The sequence below is a fragment of the Pelecanus crispus genome, chromosome 7 (assembly GCF_030463565.1).
Source record: "Pelecanus crispus isolate bPelCri1 chromosome 7, bPelCri1.pri, whole genome shotgun sequence".
NCBI classification, from domain to species: domain Eukaryota; kingdom Metazoa; phylum Chordata; class Aves; order Pelecaniformes; family Pelecanidae; genus Pelecanus; species Pelecanus crispus.
This window is the reverse complement of record NC_134649.1, coordinates 51,807,319-51,826,457: the sequence shown is the minus strand read 5'-3', so window position 1 is coordinate 51,826,457 and position 19,139 is coordinate 51,807,319. Positions and strand designations below refer to the sequence as shown.

At 42.7% G+C, this 19,139-nt stretch overlaps 1 protein-coding gene across 1 annotated transcript in view; it reads left to right on the top strand.

The window, feature by feature from the left end:
* Window positions 1-19,139, top strand: part of FGD5 (FYVE, RhoGEF and PH domain containing 5) — a 96,759-nt gene that overhangs the window by 33,351 nt on the left and 44,269 nt on the right. Inside the window, exons 3-4 of the mRNA XM_075714408.1 lie at window positions 8,288-8,346; window positions 8,457-8,487. Of these exons, the coding sequence (XP_075570523.1) occupies window positions 8,288-8,346; window positions 8,457-8,487 (90 nt within the window). The remainder of the gene's footprint in view (window positions 1-8,287; window positions 8,347-8,456; window positions 8,488-19,139) is intronic.

Below are 19,139 nucleotides of genomic sequence, written 5' to 3'. Positions count from 1 at the left end.
TCTGAGTCTAACTGGAGGTATCCCTCCCACTCCTCAGGCAAACACAAACTAACTATCCGCACATGCCTGGTAGAGAACATCAGAACAGGTCTGGCTGTTTGGTTGGCCTTTGCTTCCCAAGCTAATTGTCAGCAACGATCACAGTACGCAGGACCAGACTTCTACAAGCTCCTGGAGAGCTGTCTTAAAACAGCTCCATCTAAGTACAGGCCGTATTTCCAAGCTGGCTCATGAATTAGTGCACGTGGCTATTTACCCTGCCAAGAAGCAGGCCAGGAAAGTAGACATAATCTGATCTGCATGTTATAATTCTGGCTGTAGGAAGATTAGCCACTCTGCAATCTACTGGGCTCTAGCTACAGACTCTAAAAAGAGGTTGGAGCAGCAGTAATTTCATCCCTGGATAAGGCATTTGCTTAGTATGCCAAGTCAGGGGGCTGTGCTTGTATGTGGGATCAAGAGATGGGAAGTGGCACTGAGACATCTTTGAGCGTCTTTGTTCTTGTAGCCTCACTAGGGCAAGCATCACTTTGGACAGACTAAGAGGGTCCTGGGAGCCATCCTGTCAAACCCTGTGTGTCCCAGCTGTCCCCAGGACCCAATCTGTTAACAAAGACGCCTGATCCGGGCAGTCAGAGGCCACCGAGCATCAGGACTCCCTTGCCACTCTGTAACAGCCTCAGCATCACTGCTGCAGGGTGTGTAAAGCAATAATCTAAAGATGGCCAGGGAAGATCCAATTTCCTAGGGAAAACAGTCAGTGCAGGGTTCTGACATGAAGGATGCAATGTATTTAACTGTTGTCTGTCGCCCATGCCAGCCGCAGAATAATAGTGATATGGGAATCTTCCAAGGTCTCATGCAGCCCGTGCTGCAGATTCTCTGTCAGAAACAAGGGCTTCCAGTTCACTGTAATTAAGAGTGAAAGGGATAAATTCCATCTGTCCGCAGCTCACCAAGCACTGGTGTCTTTACAGAGGACTGACAGAGGACTGTTTTTCCTACCCTACTGCTCCCGCCTCCTTTTATTGTCTTCTCAGGCAAATCTTCTGGGTGCCAAGGGAACATTAGCCGCCCTGTCAAAACCTGTCCTATAATGACAAAGCGTAAAGATCTTGTCCAGCTCCCTGATGAAGTGATGTATACACTGGAGCAAAATCCTCAGGACAACACAGAGTGGCTGTACAACATGAAGGAGTTCAGAAGCGCTGTCACTTGGGGAGAACTGGCAGAGACATGTTGGTCTAGATGCCAAAAAAAGGACCATGAATTTTGAAATGAGCTAATCTTTTTAAAACAACTGTTTGGGGCTGGCCTACTAAGAGCTGAATTTGGATTTTAAAAAACACATACACACAAAAAAAAAGAACCTTCTGGGGTTTGTTGGTTTGATTTCTGTTTTTTTACTCCTCAGGGAAACTTAGTTTAAATAAAGGCATGAAACAGCCTAGGTGATAAAATCTCCTCCCTGTGTTAAGATATATGATTTTCATTTGCATTGAGCTGGATTCTGCCTGCTGCCTTTCACTGTCATGATTGAATTCCTGTACCAAAATGCAAGTGGCATTCTTTGGTTTCTCACCTGCTTTCCCCTAGCCTGCTTGCTGGAGAATTGCAAAACTTCCACTTTGCAGCAGAATTTTTTCCTCTGATGTTTCTTTTTAAGGCTCACTTTTATAAGTAAATATAATTTTAAAAATTAGCTTTGTACACATATTTCCTGGTATTGTTTCAATAGCTTGCCTCCTTTGAATCCCGGCTCTCCTGGGGACGAGATTCACATGAGTGTGGAGAAATTTTTAGGGTCTGCTGGAAACCCTGTTCTGTAAACAATTTGAATCGTAGCCAGTAATATATGTTGAGGTATTTTTTTACATTATCAGCTTTATTTTAAAGAGCAAACAAAGAGGGGCTTTCATCTCTATTGTGTTGCAGGAGTTGTTATTACTAAAAACCTATTTGGAATGGGGCATGTATAAAAATGTACAACAGGAGGTAGGTTTCGAATTTTTGTCTTTATTCCACTGGGAGTACCTCAGGCCCTGAGAAGCTAAGCATTTGCCATCAGAAGTCACCTGGTGGTTTTGATTCTTCTGTATAAGACTTAACAGTGAAAATTCATTCTTTCTGGTTAAATAAGGACTTTATTCCCTTCTCTTCAGTCTGCTGTTGTATGATAACAACCTAGAGAACTCAGAGGCAGGTAATGCTGTAAGTTTTCTTAACCTTTGTGATTCTACTTGGTTATATTATAAAAAGTGATGCCCTTCACTTACACTACTGATGGAGATTCACTCTTTTTTTTCCTCTTGCTAAGCTAATTTAGAGGAGCTCCTGGGCCATCTCTCATTCATGTGTCTTTTATATATGTTCATTTAATTAAATCCCTTCCAATTTATCAGAAAGTGACACATGGCTTTTCTGTACTGGGCTCTCAAGGTTATATGATGGCAACTAAGCTGCTTACAGAAAAAAAAAATTGGAATTAGGGATTCCAGTTAGGAATAAAAAAACTTGTATCAAAGAAAATAAGGACTTTCTCTTACCTCCTACCTCTGAACCTCACTCACTACACAAATGCTTAAAGTCCAGGATGTAAAACCCCAGATTTTTCCTCTCATCATTGAGCTGGATTCAAACCTGAACTTTGTGATTGTTTTTTTACTGCTAAAATGAGATAAATTCATCTTGGATCCACCCAGCTAACAAGCATTAAAGGAATTAAAGGGCAAATGAACTTAATAGTTCAGATTTGACTAGACACCAACTTCAAACTGAGTTCCCTTTGGCAGAACTTAGTTTTTGTAGCAGTCTCAGAATTTCCAGTTTTAAAAAGATCAGAAATAGAGACAATATAATATTTAAAGTCTACTTTTGAGAAGCTCAGCTCCATGGTTTGAAATGGACTAAAATTAACACATGCTGGTAGTTTTCATCTATGGCTGGTTATGATCTGAGTTTTTTAATTGCCTCGGTCGTTTGAGGAAGATGCTGCATATGCTGGATCATCAGCCACTTTTCCATAGCTTGCGCCTCTCATTTTAGTGTCAGAATCTTCAAGCAAGAGTTTTCAGACAGTTCCTTTCTTGTAGGCACTTGTTAAGACTGGATCTTCTAGCCAGTTGATCCCTTTTGTCACTAACCTCCTACAACCTCCAATTGTTACGCAGCTGAAGGGAGCCCCAAGACAATTCTTTTACCACACCTAACTCTCTGTCTGGCTGAAGATAAGGACCCAGCAGGGAGGAGTGATTTTTATGCTGGATCCAGAGAAGAGAAAAAAAACCCATCTGATGCAGATTAGAGATAAAACTTGCAGGCAAGGCAAAAAGCTAGGTGCTGGCCTTTAGGTTCATTGTGGGAACATTAAGCCTTTCAAGGGATTCACTGAGATGACAGTATCAGGAATGCATATGCCTTCCTACCATGACATTAACAGCTCTACTTGGGGAAGTAGGTTAGGCTCGGGGAAGGGCAAACACCTGTGGGACAAACCACAGCAGGGAGATGCAGCAGAGGCCCCATGGTGGTGTGAAAATTTTCTGAAGAAATACACGGAGATGAAGCACAGGTTTTGGGTTCTGTGGGCATGGGTAAGGGGCAGGAACCCATCTGCCAATTTAAGAATTCATTTTTTCAGCACCTTGCAGAGAGCCATGCAGATGGTCCTGTAACAACACTGTAAAACGTGTTGCCTTGGACTGGGCTTCAAGAGCTATTTCCCTCACGCTGCTTGATTCAGACTGTATCACACACATGCTAAAGGTATGCTGATCAAACAAAGTAGCAGGCTTAAAAATAACCCCAATAGTCAATGGAAGGCATTTAGACTCCCATCAATTGCACAATTTGCACCACAGTGATAAGAGGCTGAGTCTTCCTTTACAGGGTGCCTTTGGAAGGAGAAAGCAGTGACTGGGTAAACGGGGTGCTAGGAATATTGTAGGGACATCAGCTATTTTAAGAACTGTTATAGTTAGGAATGACATATGGCAAACCCTACATTAAGCCACTAGTCAAAGGAACAATTAGAAACGCTCTCTTAAACCTGTCTGTAAACACAGGAGGGAGTTTGATCTGAAGAACTGAAGGGCATATCAGAAGAATAATAAGAAAAGAATGTGATTCATCTCAGTGAATACCTGTAAGAATTATAGTCTATAAAGCACTCAGGAAATAAATTAATACAAATCCTAGGACAAGTAATAAAGCCGTAGCTGGAACATAAAGACATTTCTGTCATCCAGAACACAGATCTGCCTGCCAATTAACTGTACGGGAAATCTAAAAGTAAACCAATCTGTACGCAAATACTGTCGAGTTTAGTCTAAACGCAGCAATATGTTACAAGGAACTGTATACAGCCAGCATATGAGAGATGTGATCTTACGCTGGTGGCAAAATGTAAAACTCTGTAGCGAGGTGAATAGCATGTAACCAGAGCAAAATGGTATAAAGGGAATTCAGACCAGATGTGTCTGTATTTTATGCCAGTGGAAACCCAAAGTGTTCTGGCTAGTCATTTAGGATTTTAGGTTTAATATATCTAATCCTAACCAGACTGGAGGGATGCTCATTACCATTATATGGTGGTGTGCTGGGGGGCGGGGCATGAAGGAGAACTTGATACAGAAAGGATCCCTGTTGCTGTACTTGTGAGAAGGCAGCCCTGGAGGGAAGATGCTCCGCCCTTCTCCCAGGTATCAGAAGGGGATGGAAAGGGGTGCAGCAACCCAGTATGGCAGATGGAGGGGACCTGTGCCCTGCACAAACAGGGAACACTAAGCTTAGCCACAAAGGTCTCACAACAAGCAGGGTAGCTAGTGTCTCATGGCAGCAGTACATAAAACTGCCTTTGCTGCTCCTTATCCATTTCCACTGGGTGGGCTCGGTTTCCAGACTCCATTAATCATTCTGTTTTGCAAACCTTTAACCTTCACATATTAAAACATGCACACACACACACACACACACACACACACACAAAACTGAAACGTGCTGGAGTTGGGAATGACAGATTTGTGTGCCTTGAGGAAGCACCTAATTCAGACGCCTTTCAAGGGACAGCTCTTGATTTATATAATTACACAGATTCCCCAGGAGAGCTGCAATCTAGCTCTTCAAGGAAGGGGCCTGGGAGACAGGAGATGTGGACTGCTTTTCCTTCTCTCTCACTGATTCACAGAGGCAGCCTGAAAAAGTCACTTGTTCTTGTTAACGCCTCAGTTTACTGTTGGCACCACTGTGACATCACTGTGAACTGCTACATAGTTCATAATAATTACAAAAGGGGCATTATGAAGTCACTCAGCTCAGAGGCTGAAGCTTGCAAACTGCTGTCAGCCTCTGATTGTGACAGTAGCGCTCTTGTGCTGGGTACCATCCAGCTACAATGCACCTACCCCGAGCAGTCTGTGAAATAAGACACACACGTAGGAAAATGCACGAAGAGATGCAGTTTGTCCATGTCAGCGTGGCAAGCCAGTGGCACACACAAGAATGGAGCTTCTGCTTCTATGTCTTGACTAGTTACCCTGCTTTTGAAATGCAAAGTGTCACTCCCTGCGTACTCCAGATGAGTGGCTTGCACAGCGCTAATGCTTCAGGGTTAGTGAACGGTTCTGTGATCTAGCTGTGCTCCCGTTCTAGCCCCAGGGAGGCAGATTCACCCCCAGCCCCACAATTTTTTAAGCTGGATCAGGACCAATCTGGTTCTGATCAAGGTCCTGCAAACAGCTGGGACAGCACAACTGAGAGCTGGCACTGGGCTCAGAGAGGAGCGACTGGCACTGTCACCAAAGTACCATCTAATCAGAGCATGGCCTCTTAGGGCCCGCATAAGATACCTTGGCATTGCTCAGAACAAAGCCAGAGCATATAAATGACTCAGTGTGGAGACATTATCCCTACATTAATGGGATCACTGCCACACAGAGAAGGGAATCCTGCAACAGTTAAGTGCCACATTCGCACACTCAGCATGGGCCATTAGCCACCTTTCTCCACTGTTCACTACTTGCCCCTTCTCAGCCCAGATGTTTGATAGAGTATCAGAAGGCATAAAAGGGACATGAAACGTAAAGTTTCTCCGTTTGAACTACCTGAGACTAGTACTTCAACTGTGCTCACATGTCTGCCCTGTAAAGAGCTGCAGGCTTTTAGGTCTTCATTGTTCCAAACAAAAGCTTTCTGGTGGGGGTGTGCTTCATTATACATTGGGAAACATCGACTATTGGAGAAGGAGAAACTCGGGGCGAGTCCCAAGTCATCTCTAGGTCTTAGTTTTCCATCAGTAAACTTGGTGTCCGTTTAGAAGAGGGCTGTAGGGCTTTGTTAGCCATTGGAGAGATGATTGCGCAGTATCACCTTTGCTTCTCAAGTTATGCTGATCAGCTGAGCTGTAGCAACTGTACAAGCTGCTAACCTAATTAAAGTGCTTTTGTGTTTGTGACCTTCCTGGCATCAGCATGTTTTTCAGAGTGGAGAGAACCGGGAGATATTTCAGTTATATATTGCAATTTTATATTGTATATTGCAAGCATTTTATTAAGCATTTAGTTTTGGGGAGGATGGGGTGATGAGGCTATGAGACAAGAGGACTCCGTGAAGCAGAAAGCCAAGGGTCCCCACATGGCTGCATGGCCTCCATCTGCTAAGCAGAAGCATGCAGTGAGGCCTGGAGCGCAGCTTCTGAAGTGGGGAGTGGGAAGGAACCACACCGCAGGGCTGGGCACAGGACTGGCTGCAGGGAGTAAAGATTACTAAAAAGGTGGCAGCTTGGCAGTGTTGTAATAATCACTCGGAGTTTGTTTCAGAAACTGGATGCTTGAGGGACCTGCACCCCCTCTACCCCCTATTCCCAGAAGTCTGTCTCCGGACACTGTCGTCAATCTCAGAGTTCATTTCCTGGTTAAACAAACAGCAATTAAATAACACAAGGCAGGCAACGCCTAGAGACACTGTCTGAAACTCGCCCTAGACAGGCCATGTGACACTGGGGTCCCTGTGTTTTGTGTCTTGGCTAAGACATATTAATCATAAGGGAATTACAGCCCGTGACAACGTGTGTATGCAAAGGGAAAGTGGGCCTGGCCTGCTGGGGAAATGCACTCTGCTTCTTGGCACTGCGGAGCCAGGCTTGTCCACAGAGGACTTGTTGGGCAGCCAGCATTGGGCCAGGTTGGCCCAGAAAGAAGCACACCTCCTTTCATTTGCTCTGCTATGCCTGCATAGAGAAAATGAGAGAGAAGAGAAGACGCAGTGTCTCTAGTGTGTTCCTACAGCAGTTGGGACAACCAGGAGAGGCACATCATGATCTTCAAGAGGTTTTCACAAAGTGGTGCCAGGGGGAAAGGAGCAATCAAATATTTGCTCCCAGCAGGAAAGTGAAACTAAGGAAAAAATGTACGATCTTTCTAGTGCACTCTATTAAACTTTAGTGTAGTTCTCCAAAAGTAAGTGATTCAAAGCATGCTCTCCGGCACCCATCAGCTAAAAGGAGCAAAGCACTAGGAGACATACCCTCAGACTCCTGGTGCTAACGGAGAGATGGATTAGATGGCTGAGACTGATGAATAGTTCACTCTCTGTATTTCCTTTGGCTCTTGCAATCTTCAGTTGCCTCCCAGTAAAAGTACACAGAAGTAAACTAAAGATGAAAAAAAGGTCACTGTGACACTCTTCATTTTCTATACATGAAGCCTCATTCATTTAACCCATCATCATCAGGGTTCAAGGACTTTTTCACTTGTATTCACAATTGATCAGATCGTAATCCTCCTTGGGGTCCATCATCCCCAAGGTGAAAACTCACAGAGCAGCAAGGGGTCTTTAGTCTCCTCATAGAAACAGAAGCCTTTCTTTTGCTCATGTGTGCAGTCAATACTGACATCTGTTTGCAACATGCTTTGACTGGCTAAATACATGGTATGAGCCCCAATAGCCATTAAGCTAGCCTATTCAAAGTGAAGCACTTTCTGCTTCTCTGACAAATTTTGGACCTGTAAAAATCAACAGAAAATTTCTCTCCTTCTTCAATAAGAACATCTTTTTCAAACTTCACATCTGCCTTAGCAGCTATTATATTATACTGTATTACTAGTATTTGAATTGCGGAAACACCCTGTCATGGAAAGGACTCCAGGATACCAGACACTGAACAACAAAGAATAAAAGCCCGGTCACTATTTTTACTGAAGGAATATGTCAGTTCAAAGTGCTCTCTAACACTGCTTTACTACTTGGAATGAGACATCTCTTAATTGTCCCTGTTTTTTGCTGTTGACAGAAAGAAGGCCAGTCCAGAGCTTACCTCATTGCCCAGGAGCTGATGTCTTCAGAAAAAGTGTGAGTTCATTGTTACAACCTATCTGTTGCTCTCCTAAAACTGAAGCTACGCAATCCACCCTTCAGCATTGGTTTGATGGCAATTAATAAAAATTTGTCTCTTTCCCCAGATACGTGGAGATGCTCCAGCTGTTATGTATGGTAAGCAAATAATTTCAATCATTGAAACCTAACTGCCCTTTTACTTAGCTGCAATTTAGAAGACATAAAAGCATTGAAGGGACTGAGGTGAATTTGATGAGGAATGGCTTAGGTGAACCATTGCAAAGGAGTACGTCTGCCACTAATCTGATCTTGCTACAGATCCTCAAATCTAGCATTTGTCATTCACAGGGAAAAATGTTGGCCAACAGTGCTTGCTGGGGCTCTGACACTGGTGTAAGATGCAGAATAAGCCTAGTGCAGAGAAGGAGATGGTGATAAACAGGGGGGAACCCTCTCTCTTCAGAGAGAGGCAGATAGGAGCAGAGCTGTGGAGCATGGGGATTTGGTTTGAATGGATTCACTCTGCTTCCTTTTAAGCTTCTTTTTTCTGATAACGCAATATCAGTGATATCCTGCATGCCCTAGATATCCACACTGTGACACAGGTAGTTACCATGGGCAAAATACAGACTCTGGTGTCAGAAACTCATGAGAGAACACACACAAAGAATCACTTGTAGTGCCTGATAGAGAGCTCTTGCAGTGTAAACCCACTGGTGGCTTTGTCCCAGAAGACTTTGTGTCTTTCTAACAGAGCTGCCACTGCTTCCCTGGAGACTGGTACATACCTCTAGGAGATAAAAGTGGCTCGCTAACATGGCCTGAAAAATCTTCACTATATAGATCCAAATCTTGCAATGCACTTCAGTGCCTTTAGCCACAGCATGAATGGCTGCACACCCTCATGACAGCTATCATCATGTTATTGTCTGTGCTGCCTTGCCTGTGCTGTTGCTGGGCCAGGAAAGGGGTGGTTCAGGACTTTCCCAGTCCCTTCAGGACTTACTTTGCCCTTTTCTCCTTCCTCTGATAAATCCCTGTGTGGTGAATCTGGCTCTGAGGCTATGTGTGTAAACGAGTAATTAATGCATTTTCACAATAATCCTATTTTCTGCCTGTAGAAATCATTTGGAAGGAAAAGAAAATGTCATTTTTGCTCTTTTCCAAGTTGGCAACTTTAACATGGGATAGGGATTCTGGGTTATGTTTTTGCTAAAATCTTTTAGTTTAGAAACACTTATGGATGCAAGTGCATCCCTCCAGCTGGGTGGACTCCAAACTGTTGGTAATCCCTAATAAAAAGAATCTTCATAAAAATTACAGCTCACAGGTTAGGTAGGGAAAACCTCTGCTTGCTTGCTAATTTTATCTGCTGCAGTGCTCCAGAGCTGGCTCAAAGATATGAGGGAATGAAACCAGAGAGTTTTCTTGGCTTAACTACTCCTTGCTCTCCTGTTGGGGAACTCAGACATTTTCTAAGCAGAAATGTTTATTACAGAAAATAAGTAACATTACCTGGCCTGCCAGTCCTGGAATTAAGGTTTTAAGGCATGAGGGAAACTGGCTCTGTTTTAATCATACTTAATCATTAGGTTTGGATCAGCTGGTTAATTTATCAGGGAAAAGAAACCAGTAATAGCACTCCTGTGACTGGGCAAGTTCTTCTATTTCTGTCCGTCATCAATTTTCAGTGGAAGCACTTACTTGGTCTTTATATGTTTCAGTCCTGTAGTGGAATATTCCACTGAATCCTATTTTGCTGGGATTTTGTTTCCCTGCCTGCCCATCCCACTGGAGTAGAGGGATCTAATGAGTCTTTTGCATATGCTCATTATTTCCTTAATAATGAAAGTCAAAGCACCAAAAGAGGAGTTAAAATTTCAAATTAAAATAAGAGATGGGTGTAAAGTAAACCCTTGAATGAATGCATTGGTTTACAAAGTTAAGCCACTTACAGGTTGTGAAATGTCAGAATCACTGTAACCATGCCCTCTTCACTTTCCCTGTCCCAGTTCCCATTGTCTCAAGTTAGAAAGTTCAGAAAGATCTGCATCAATTTTAGGATGAGATTTTGGGTGCACAATTTTGATTAATGATTTTCTTCTGCAGTGGAACAGTATCCTTCTTGCCTCACCACCAACTGCATACACTCCTTTAGGGGCTACTTGAGGCTTTTTTCAGCAGAGTCAACAAGCAAGTTTCTCAAATAAGATTTAATTGTTTCTACGAGTTAGCTTTCTAAGTCGTGAGGATGTATGAATGCCACCTGGGTTAGACACTGTGGGAGACTAGAGGAACAGCCAGTCTGTTTTCACACTTGACTGCTAGTTCAGGCACTCCTTAGTTTAGAAGAGATCAAAAATCTTTATGGGAACAGGACCAGAAGGTTCATTTCTGTGTCTTATCGGGTGCCTATAGCCCTAGTACACCCCATCCCTACTGCTATAAGCTGATGTCTGCATGATAGCTACCTGCTGCAGTGCCATTCAGAAATAATCTGCAGGTTTCTCTGTTGCAATCAAGTTCAATCTAGAAAGCCACAGTCCCAGCACTGTTATCTTTCCCACCCCAGCTACTGTTGGATCTTTATATTCACCTGTTGCCTAGTGTATTATTCTGGAGATCTAGAGAAACCATTACCAATTTTACAACATGCAAGTCCCTCAAACTACAGGGGTATTATTGCCTAACTGAGGCTTTTCAATGCTGTCATAGTGCAAAAAGTTACAATGAACTAATTACTCCTTTTCACATATTTGAATACTGTTAGGAATAGTCATATCAGTAAAAAATTGTGCTTCACTGTGCACTCGCTGTTGACACAGGTCTCACTGGCAGATGTCACAAGCAACTACCAGTGACCACAGAGTCACCAAACTGCCCTCAAGGTACAACACCCCATTCATGGCCAGTTAGGACCAAAGGCTTCTTCAACAGCATTATCTCAGCTCAGGCAAACATACCTCTCTGTTCCCCATCACCAACTTCCTAAAGAAAACAGTTTCTAAATGCTCATCTTCAAGTCTCAAGTCTCATCTTCTTATATAAACCCACATGTTGGTAAGAAAGGCAAGGAACTAAACCACACCCTGGCTGCTTTCAGAAAGGAAAAAAGGGGCTTTTCTTAAGCCTGCAGCAGGAGCAGTTTCCCTTCTCATTTCCAGGCTTGGCTGGAGCTGCTATTCATTCAGCATAACAGAATCTGTTTGGCCTTTCAGCAGAGACTTTAATAAATTGATTGATTGCCAAAATGATGACATTTCCATACACCCACTCTGCTATTGAACTGAAAGAGTGGAAACATTGTGTTAGCTCACAAATTTGATATCAGTTGGTGTGGTAGTAGTGATAATAATCTAAAGGGTTAGCTGTTATTTACCCTACTCAAAGGTAAAGCAATTCTCTGGAGCAGGGAGTTAAGAACTCATTCTGGACTGAGCAGATGGGACTGGCAGGGCCTTGCAGTCCAAGTCCCTGATCTCTTGGTACTCACAATTTAGTTTTCCAAAGTTGATTAGGCTTTGCATTTCCTTCAGGATCATTTAATCCTCAAATTTTGTCATTCTTTTCTCCTATTTTTCTTCCCCAGTAATGCAGGCAGGTTACACTTGTCATCTTTTTCTTAGTGCTTGCTCCTGAACAAAAATGCTGCAGGTTGCTTTCTCAGGCTAATGTGTCACATACCACCTTCGAGGACCAAGAGGTTTTATTTGGTTTATTTGCTTCCCTTCAGCCAGTCTGTTTCAAATTACTTTACTAGATATACACAAATCAAACTTAGTGTGACTTAGACTGCCTCAGGATTCCAGTCTGTATGGGATCAACCATTTGCTTGATAGTGTACCATGTTCGCATTTATTTTGTCTTTGGCTTTCGTGCATAAAGTCACCTTTTTTGTGCATAAACTCCTTTAAAGTCATTATTACTTCCCTCTGAGGCATTTACTGAATTAAGGTACCTTAAAAGGACAGGTCTGCACTGAAAAAACACCAGCCCAAACACCTCCCTGGTCAAACAAAGTTGATCCTGTTTTCTGGTTTGCATTTTCCTCCTAACAATGGGCCACAATTCTTAGAAACACCAAGACCCAGATTTATGTCTCCTCAGCATTTGAAGATATGGATATGAATATGATACGAATAGCTATAATATGTGCTGGTTCTCCAGCCTTTGGAGCAGTTTGGGATCCAACCCTGCAGTGGGCATCCCAAGGCTTCTGACTGCAAAATACATCTTAGGAAATAAAAAAGAACAAAAACATGTTAGTGCTCAAGTCACTAACTGAAAGGTACCTAAATGCAGATTATCATGAAGTCAGTCTCACTAATTAAACTCTACTTTCAGAATTCTTGTGGGCAGCATGTTCTCAAGAATAAAAAAATAAACATCTGATTTAGGAGCCACTATTACATGTTAGACAAAACAGAACTCCATCTTTCTAATTATTTACACTTCCAGTGAATGATTGGCTGAGCCTTTTTTACTACTGTAAATTTCTTGGATGATGTTCAAAGTTCTGCTGGACCAATCAAGTCATTGCTTTCCTAATTAAATGCTTTAGTGAATGGAATGTGCTGGCTAAATGAACAGCTAGCTGGCTGTTAGACCCTCTGAAGCTCTTAGAAAAGCCTAAAGATGCACTGTCACAAAAGAACAGCCTGCCCTCACTTACAGTAGGCTGGGGTTTTTTCTCCTTTATTTATTCATTGTTGTCTTCGTTGGCAGTGAGAAAATAGCTGTGTATCGGCCAGGGAGCTTCTGCAGTGGCAATGTTGAGCCAAAATAGCTTTCAGATAATCTGTGTATCTCTTAAAAGGAGAGGGAAGTCACACTAGCATGTTTGGCGTCAGGACAATTCCCTGGTAATGGGCCCACCGATACAGTATTTGCAGTGCATACTCTACAGCTTGCCAGTTCTGAAACTCATTTGCAGTGTTTTGGATGAATGTGTGTGTTTGACTGCATGTGAGTGTGTGTTGAGGTCAGGGTTCCTGACCTAGATTGTACCCCGCAATGGCAGGATAAGAGACTAATTGTGTCTGCTGCGAGAGTCGTCTTTGCTGTTCATCTGGCATTGTTTCCGCTGAGCTCAGTAATGAGAAATTTGGGAAGATCACTGCCCAGTGCAGATCAGGGGTCACTCACTCTGCTACAGGAGATGTGCCACTTTTTAATTTAGGGGTGCCACTTTCACTTTCATCATTAGGAGAGAGGCCACTGGCCGTAATGAAGATACCTCCAAGAACCACCCATGATTCAGACTTGGCTCACAGCATACAGTACAGCATCTCATGCCTGCATTCAGCTTTAATACGGAAAATTTCTTCTCCTCCTTTGAACTCTTCACCCTCCCCTCAGGTGTAATGCCTAGATGTCCAAAAGAGCCTTGGATCCTACAATGTACAGTATCTGTTGAGCCCACCTTCATTTTAGAAGTGAAAGTAGTTGTAAAAGCCTGCACCATTTTATGCAATCAGTGCAGACTTCAGTTGTATAAAGTTTGGGCTGCAGTAAGATTTCCTGTTGTCCTCCCTGGCCCACTCACAAAGGGTCAAATATGCTTACTTCCCAATGTTCATTAAAATATCAGCTTGACTTGGGAAGCAATTACAATTCTAGATATACATGTAAAATGATTTTTGGATGTGTGTGTGTTTCATTATTTATTGAAAAGTGTAGAAGTCCAGATGCCAGGTGGGAGTTGTGGCGTGAGCAAGGTAAATATGCTGTGTGCAGACATGATTTCTGCAGCTGAAGTGGCAGTATCTCCACATGGGGACTGAGGCAGAAAAATGGCCATGGTTTTCCAACTAATCTATCTGCTCTGTACACTCCCTTTTCAGTTTTTTTTCTCAGCTCTGCTCCCTAATGGAAACTCACACATCTCCCCAACCAGAATTTTCCCTGGAAATTGTGGAAATATCCTAGGTGAATTTATTCACCTGTCAGCCCTTTTCTGTTCTTTAACACGGAGTAGAGGTATAAGCAGGGAAGCTGATTCAGCCATGACAGCATTACAGATCAGACCTTTGGTTGGTATAAATTTATATAGTTTTTCTCTGGCAGGTGACTGCAAGAACAGCAGATGACTAGCTTCTTCAAAGCACTGCATCAGACTCCTTTTGAGTTAAGATTTCTTTCCCTCATTATCAACCTCATGAGGATACTTCAGAATCTGGGAAACAGTTGAGCTCTTTTCTGCTTTGTGCATTATTGCAGGTAAACGCTTCCTTCCTTCCAGTGAGATGATGCAACAAAGAGACTTTGCTTCAGCACTACTTAGACTGCAGGCATTCAGAGCTTTTCTAATCCAGCCACGGAGTCTAGCAATCTGGTCCTTCTAGTATGATGTGCACTTTTTGGTCACAGAAAATACTTTTCTTTTCAGATATTTCTCTTGAACTGTTAAGGTGTGGCTCTGCTCTACGAGCACTGTCTTCTACTAGAAAGTCACAATTTCTGGCTCAAATGCAGGCCTGATGCTGGGAACACAGTGCTGAGAGCGAGCGAGAAGGAACCTCCATTCCCACCTGCAGAGCAACTGTCAAACTGTAGGACTATAAATTACTATTGGCAAAGCCAATATAATGGTGTTGTACTCCCTTCCCCTTCTATTCTCCTGCCGTTGTAGTCAATACACAAGAACTAGGATTTCCATTATGATTGGATTAGCATCTTATACACTGCTGCTTTAGAAGATGAACAAGTAACAACAGAAACCCAAGAAGATCTAGCAACTGATCTTGACCAATTCTAAAAGGTTTTCTTTCAAATAGAGCTATCTGTTTAGCTACACCTTTAAGTCAAAATCTTGGCTGCCTCTCCTCCACTCTACTCATCTTTCTAATCTACATAGATTTCAGCCTACTGCAGGCAGCAGAACCATCAGCTTTTTACAGTGAAGGTAGAGACTGATTTCAGTCCTAGAATTTCCTAACTACCCCTACTGGACTGGTTGCAGTAGTCCCTGGTTCCCCAGGGATCCACGGGCCATGGGGTGAACTGATCTAACTTGGCCTATTCTGTTATACACCGAAAAAGCAAACAGATATTCTGGATCCAGATTGAATTCCTGTACCCTGGATTATTTTCAAGTAGAAGTTGAAGAAGAGAAATCACCCAAAATAGCAGAGATATATATATATATATATATACAGGCAGTTTTTTCTCCTGGGTAAACTACTTGCCTGAAGCAGTGGTTTAGCTGACAAGAGATTAGTTTTCCTTCCTTTCACTAGGGTCCTGCAAGGTTAAATGTTCTCAGGCTAGTAAAGGCTAACTGGCAGCAGGGCTGAAACGGAGAAAGGACCACGATATGTACAGGATATATCCATCTTGCAAAATGGCTGTTGATATGCATACAGGATTGCCACAATTGATTTTTGCAGCTGGAGTCCAAAGCATATTCAGCCCCATATTGGAGAGATTTAATACACAACCTCACCATTTCTGCATCTGCTCACAAAATTCTGGAAGCAAAACCCAGAACTAACTCTTGTCCCATTAACTACCCCTTTTGCCTTTGGATTAGAATATCACAGTTCACATAGATGTTGAATCCTGCACAGAACTTTCTTGCTAAGTTAAGTGCTCTGCCAAAAACCGCTGGCTGCTGGCATTGCTGACTCCTTTGAAAGAGTACCTGGAGATAACTACCTGCTACAAAGATTTCCAGGTTGCTGATCCCAGGTAAATTGGGCTACCTTTCTGTAGCCCTGAGCCAGGTACCTAAATCTTTTTTTCCAGAACTCTCCTGTAATCACTGTTTCCTCTTAGCATTGGCAGGCACTGCCAGCATCTCTAAAGCATCTCATATCCCAACACCCTACAGTGAGGCTCATCACCTCACAGAGGATATCAGATTCTACTCCGAGAGCCAAGCATGTGACTGTTAGGCAGTGCTCCACATAAACCATAAGATCTTGTTGAAACTAACCCCGCATTCCTCCATGTTTCATGCCCTTATAGCACGCTCCAGGTTACAGTCCCCATTTCCAGCAGGGAACAGAAATTCTTCAGAGGCATTCTTGGGGAAAAAAAGGTAACTTGTGTGTGTTAGTGATGTGCACGAACAAAAGACGAAAAAACCCCCAACCAACCTTTGTGGCTGTGGGTTTCGATCCTCTTTGTTTCACTTAATTATTTGTAGGGTTTATTTCAGGGATGTTAGGGATTTGGCCATTGGATGGCTCTAAAGGACTTATTTATGGGTGCCCAAAATGTAATGAAAAGTTTTATGTTTCAAAAATGTATTTTTATAGCACAGTTGCTAACCTTCTGTGTCACCTAGCCAGCTTGGGTTATGCTTTCACATGCACACACAAACACTGGTGCAGGTATAGGCGTAAGACAGGAGTGAGATCTGTAGGCTCATATAGCCCTGGGTGAGACTGAGCTCTGTGGCCGTCATGCCAGAGCCTTGAACTGAACAACTTCAGTTCATGCTTCTGTTCTAAGACAGTTTTGACCCAGCAGGGACCCAGTGTTTGGTACCTTCTGTGTTTAGACACGGGGCTTGGGTGACAGACTTGGAGACCTTCAGGTGCCATGATTGATTAGAGTTAGTGAGACTGCAAAAGGACTTTGCATTTGATTAATGGCTTCCCAGGCACTCAGCATTTTCAATAGTGACATAATTTATTTTTTTTAATGGATGTTTATAGTGATTACTGTTACGCTGCAGGTTTTTTATTAATCATTAGGAAGCTGGCTATCCAGGCAACTGGAATTAAATAATTTGTCTGAGAATTCATTATAATCAAAGGGGCAGGCAATTAATGACTAATTAAATCCACTGAGATGCTGTGGGAAAGGAGTGTTAATCTTGTTGCTCAGCTGTGGTGGAAAGTGGACAGATACAGAGCTGTTCGATGTTAATTTGGAAAAGATGACATTTCTATAACATAATAGGTTACTTAAGCACAGCAGTTGTGAACTTACTACAGCTATTCACTTCCCCAGGCACAATAAGCTGAAAGAACCCTTTGGATTCTTTCCCCTTCCCCAGTCTGAATTAATTATGATGACTGAGGACTTTGAAAGGTTGCAGATTCCTTTGAGTTAGGAGAAGCATCCAGAAGACGGATTGACTAGCTTAGTTGGTTGGAAAGCCTCTGGAGTGTACACTGGCTGAAATATGTAGTTAGATAGGCTCACTCACACACCAGAAAAAAATGGGAGCTGGAATAACAACACAACATTGTGATTATTTGTGGTACTGGGGCAGGACACGTTGTGGAAATCAGACCCAGATAATTACGAAACACAATAATACCCTTTAAGAAATCTTTATGATCTTGTTTTATCCAGGATACAGTTAGTCAAAAAGAAAATTGTCATCATGATCTTTTTTTTTACCTAGTTCTAGTTGCTTTTCAGAAAACAAATGCTTCATCTGTCATACTTGCTAGAAAAACACAGTGTTTGTGTGACTTTCCTTTTGGCTAGTATCTATTAGATATTCCAGTCATTCCAGTTCATAGTGAGCCAGTGTGTGTACATTGCAGTTGACAGGGTTACAACAGAAAAGCCAGGAATGAACCTGAGGAGACTAAAAACTGCTCTTGCCTGGAGTCAGTTCCTACTGGAGAGGAGAGAGGAATTTTGAAGTTCTTTGCCCAGAGGCTCTCCTGCTCCTTACAGAACCTTTCAGCAGGACCGCCACATTCCCCAGCATGCTGAAATCAATACAGCTACCTTCATTTAATCAAACTGAAGTGGACTATCTAATGTAAAATATGGATCCCCAGTGAAACATACTCTGTTGAGTTGCTCATACCTGGACATTAGCAAGTTTCTTGGAAATCAGATCTTTCAGACTCCACCTTAATTACTCCTTGTACTTACAAAACTTAACTAGACAGAAGCCAGAGTCATGAGAAATGCCATGGTAAATCCCAGTACGGCCCAGGGAAGTTCATAATATTGTCCCTAAAAGTTCAGGGAACAGAATTTGACTTTTGGCAATAGGTTTCATGATCACTGGATCCTGACAGAGGAAGATACTCAACCTATCCCATCCTGGTTCAGGGCCGGATAGAAACAGCCTGGCATCTCTCAATAAGCTGTGCGACCTTGGAGGTTTCTTTTTGTCAAGCCCCTGCTTCCTTTCACAGCACATTTGGCCACATCACATACAGCGGGGTAGGAGGCCAGGAAATGGTCTCTAAGTGGAAAAATCTAGCTGCCACGTCTATTAACTCATCCAGCAGAATCACCTTCTCAGCGATTGTTAAAGCAGCTGCATTTTTTTTCTGATGAATTGGCTTCTATGGGCAGACAGAGAATGTTTTCAATACATCTTTGAAAAAACATTGGTTTTAATAATAACTCACTGTTTGCAGAGTAGTGTGTGACAAAATACATTCACAGCATGGATCTGGCCAGACTGGTCAGACACTAAAGCTTTCCTTCACACTAGATCTTGGGCTGAAGCAGAGCTCAGTGCAGACCTGCTGGAAGAACAAGTCCTGGTCTGATGGCCTTAGTCTGACAGGATGCAACCAGGGCTTTAACACCAGCTCTGCTGTGACTAGATGCTTGGCCTTTGTATGTGGTTATGAGCTACCTGACCCTTCACGAGATCACCAAAAGCCCCTTTTGGGACTTGTTTCTTTTTCTCAGGATGCAGTGTTAGTGTATCCATAACGTGGTAGATTCTGTCTCAAATCAAAGTTGGTTGTTTTTGTAGTAATGCTATATTCTAGTAAGTCTTGTGGTCTGGACAGTAGTCCAGACCACACTAGATCATATCGTATCAATATGGTCCCTCCTGGCTTCAAAGTCAGTGAATCTAAGTATATTCAGCT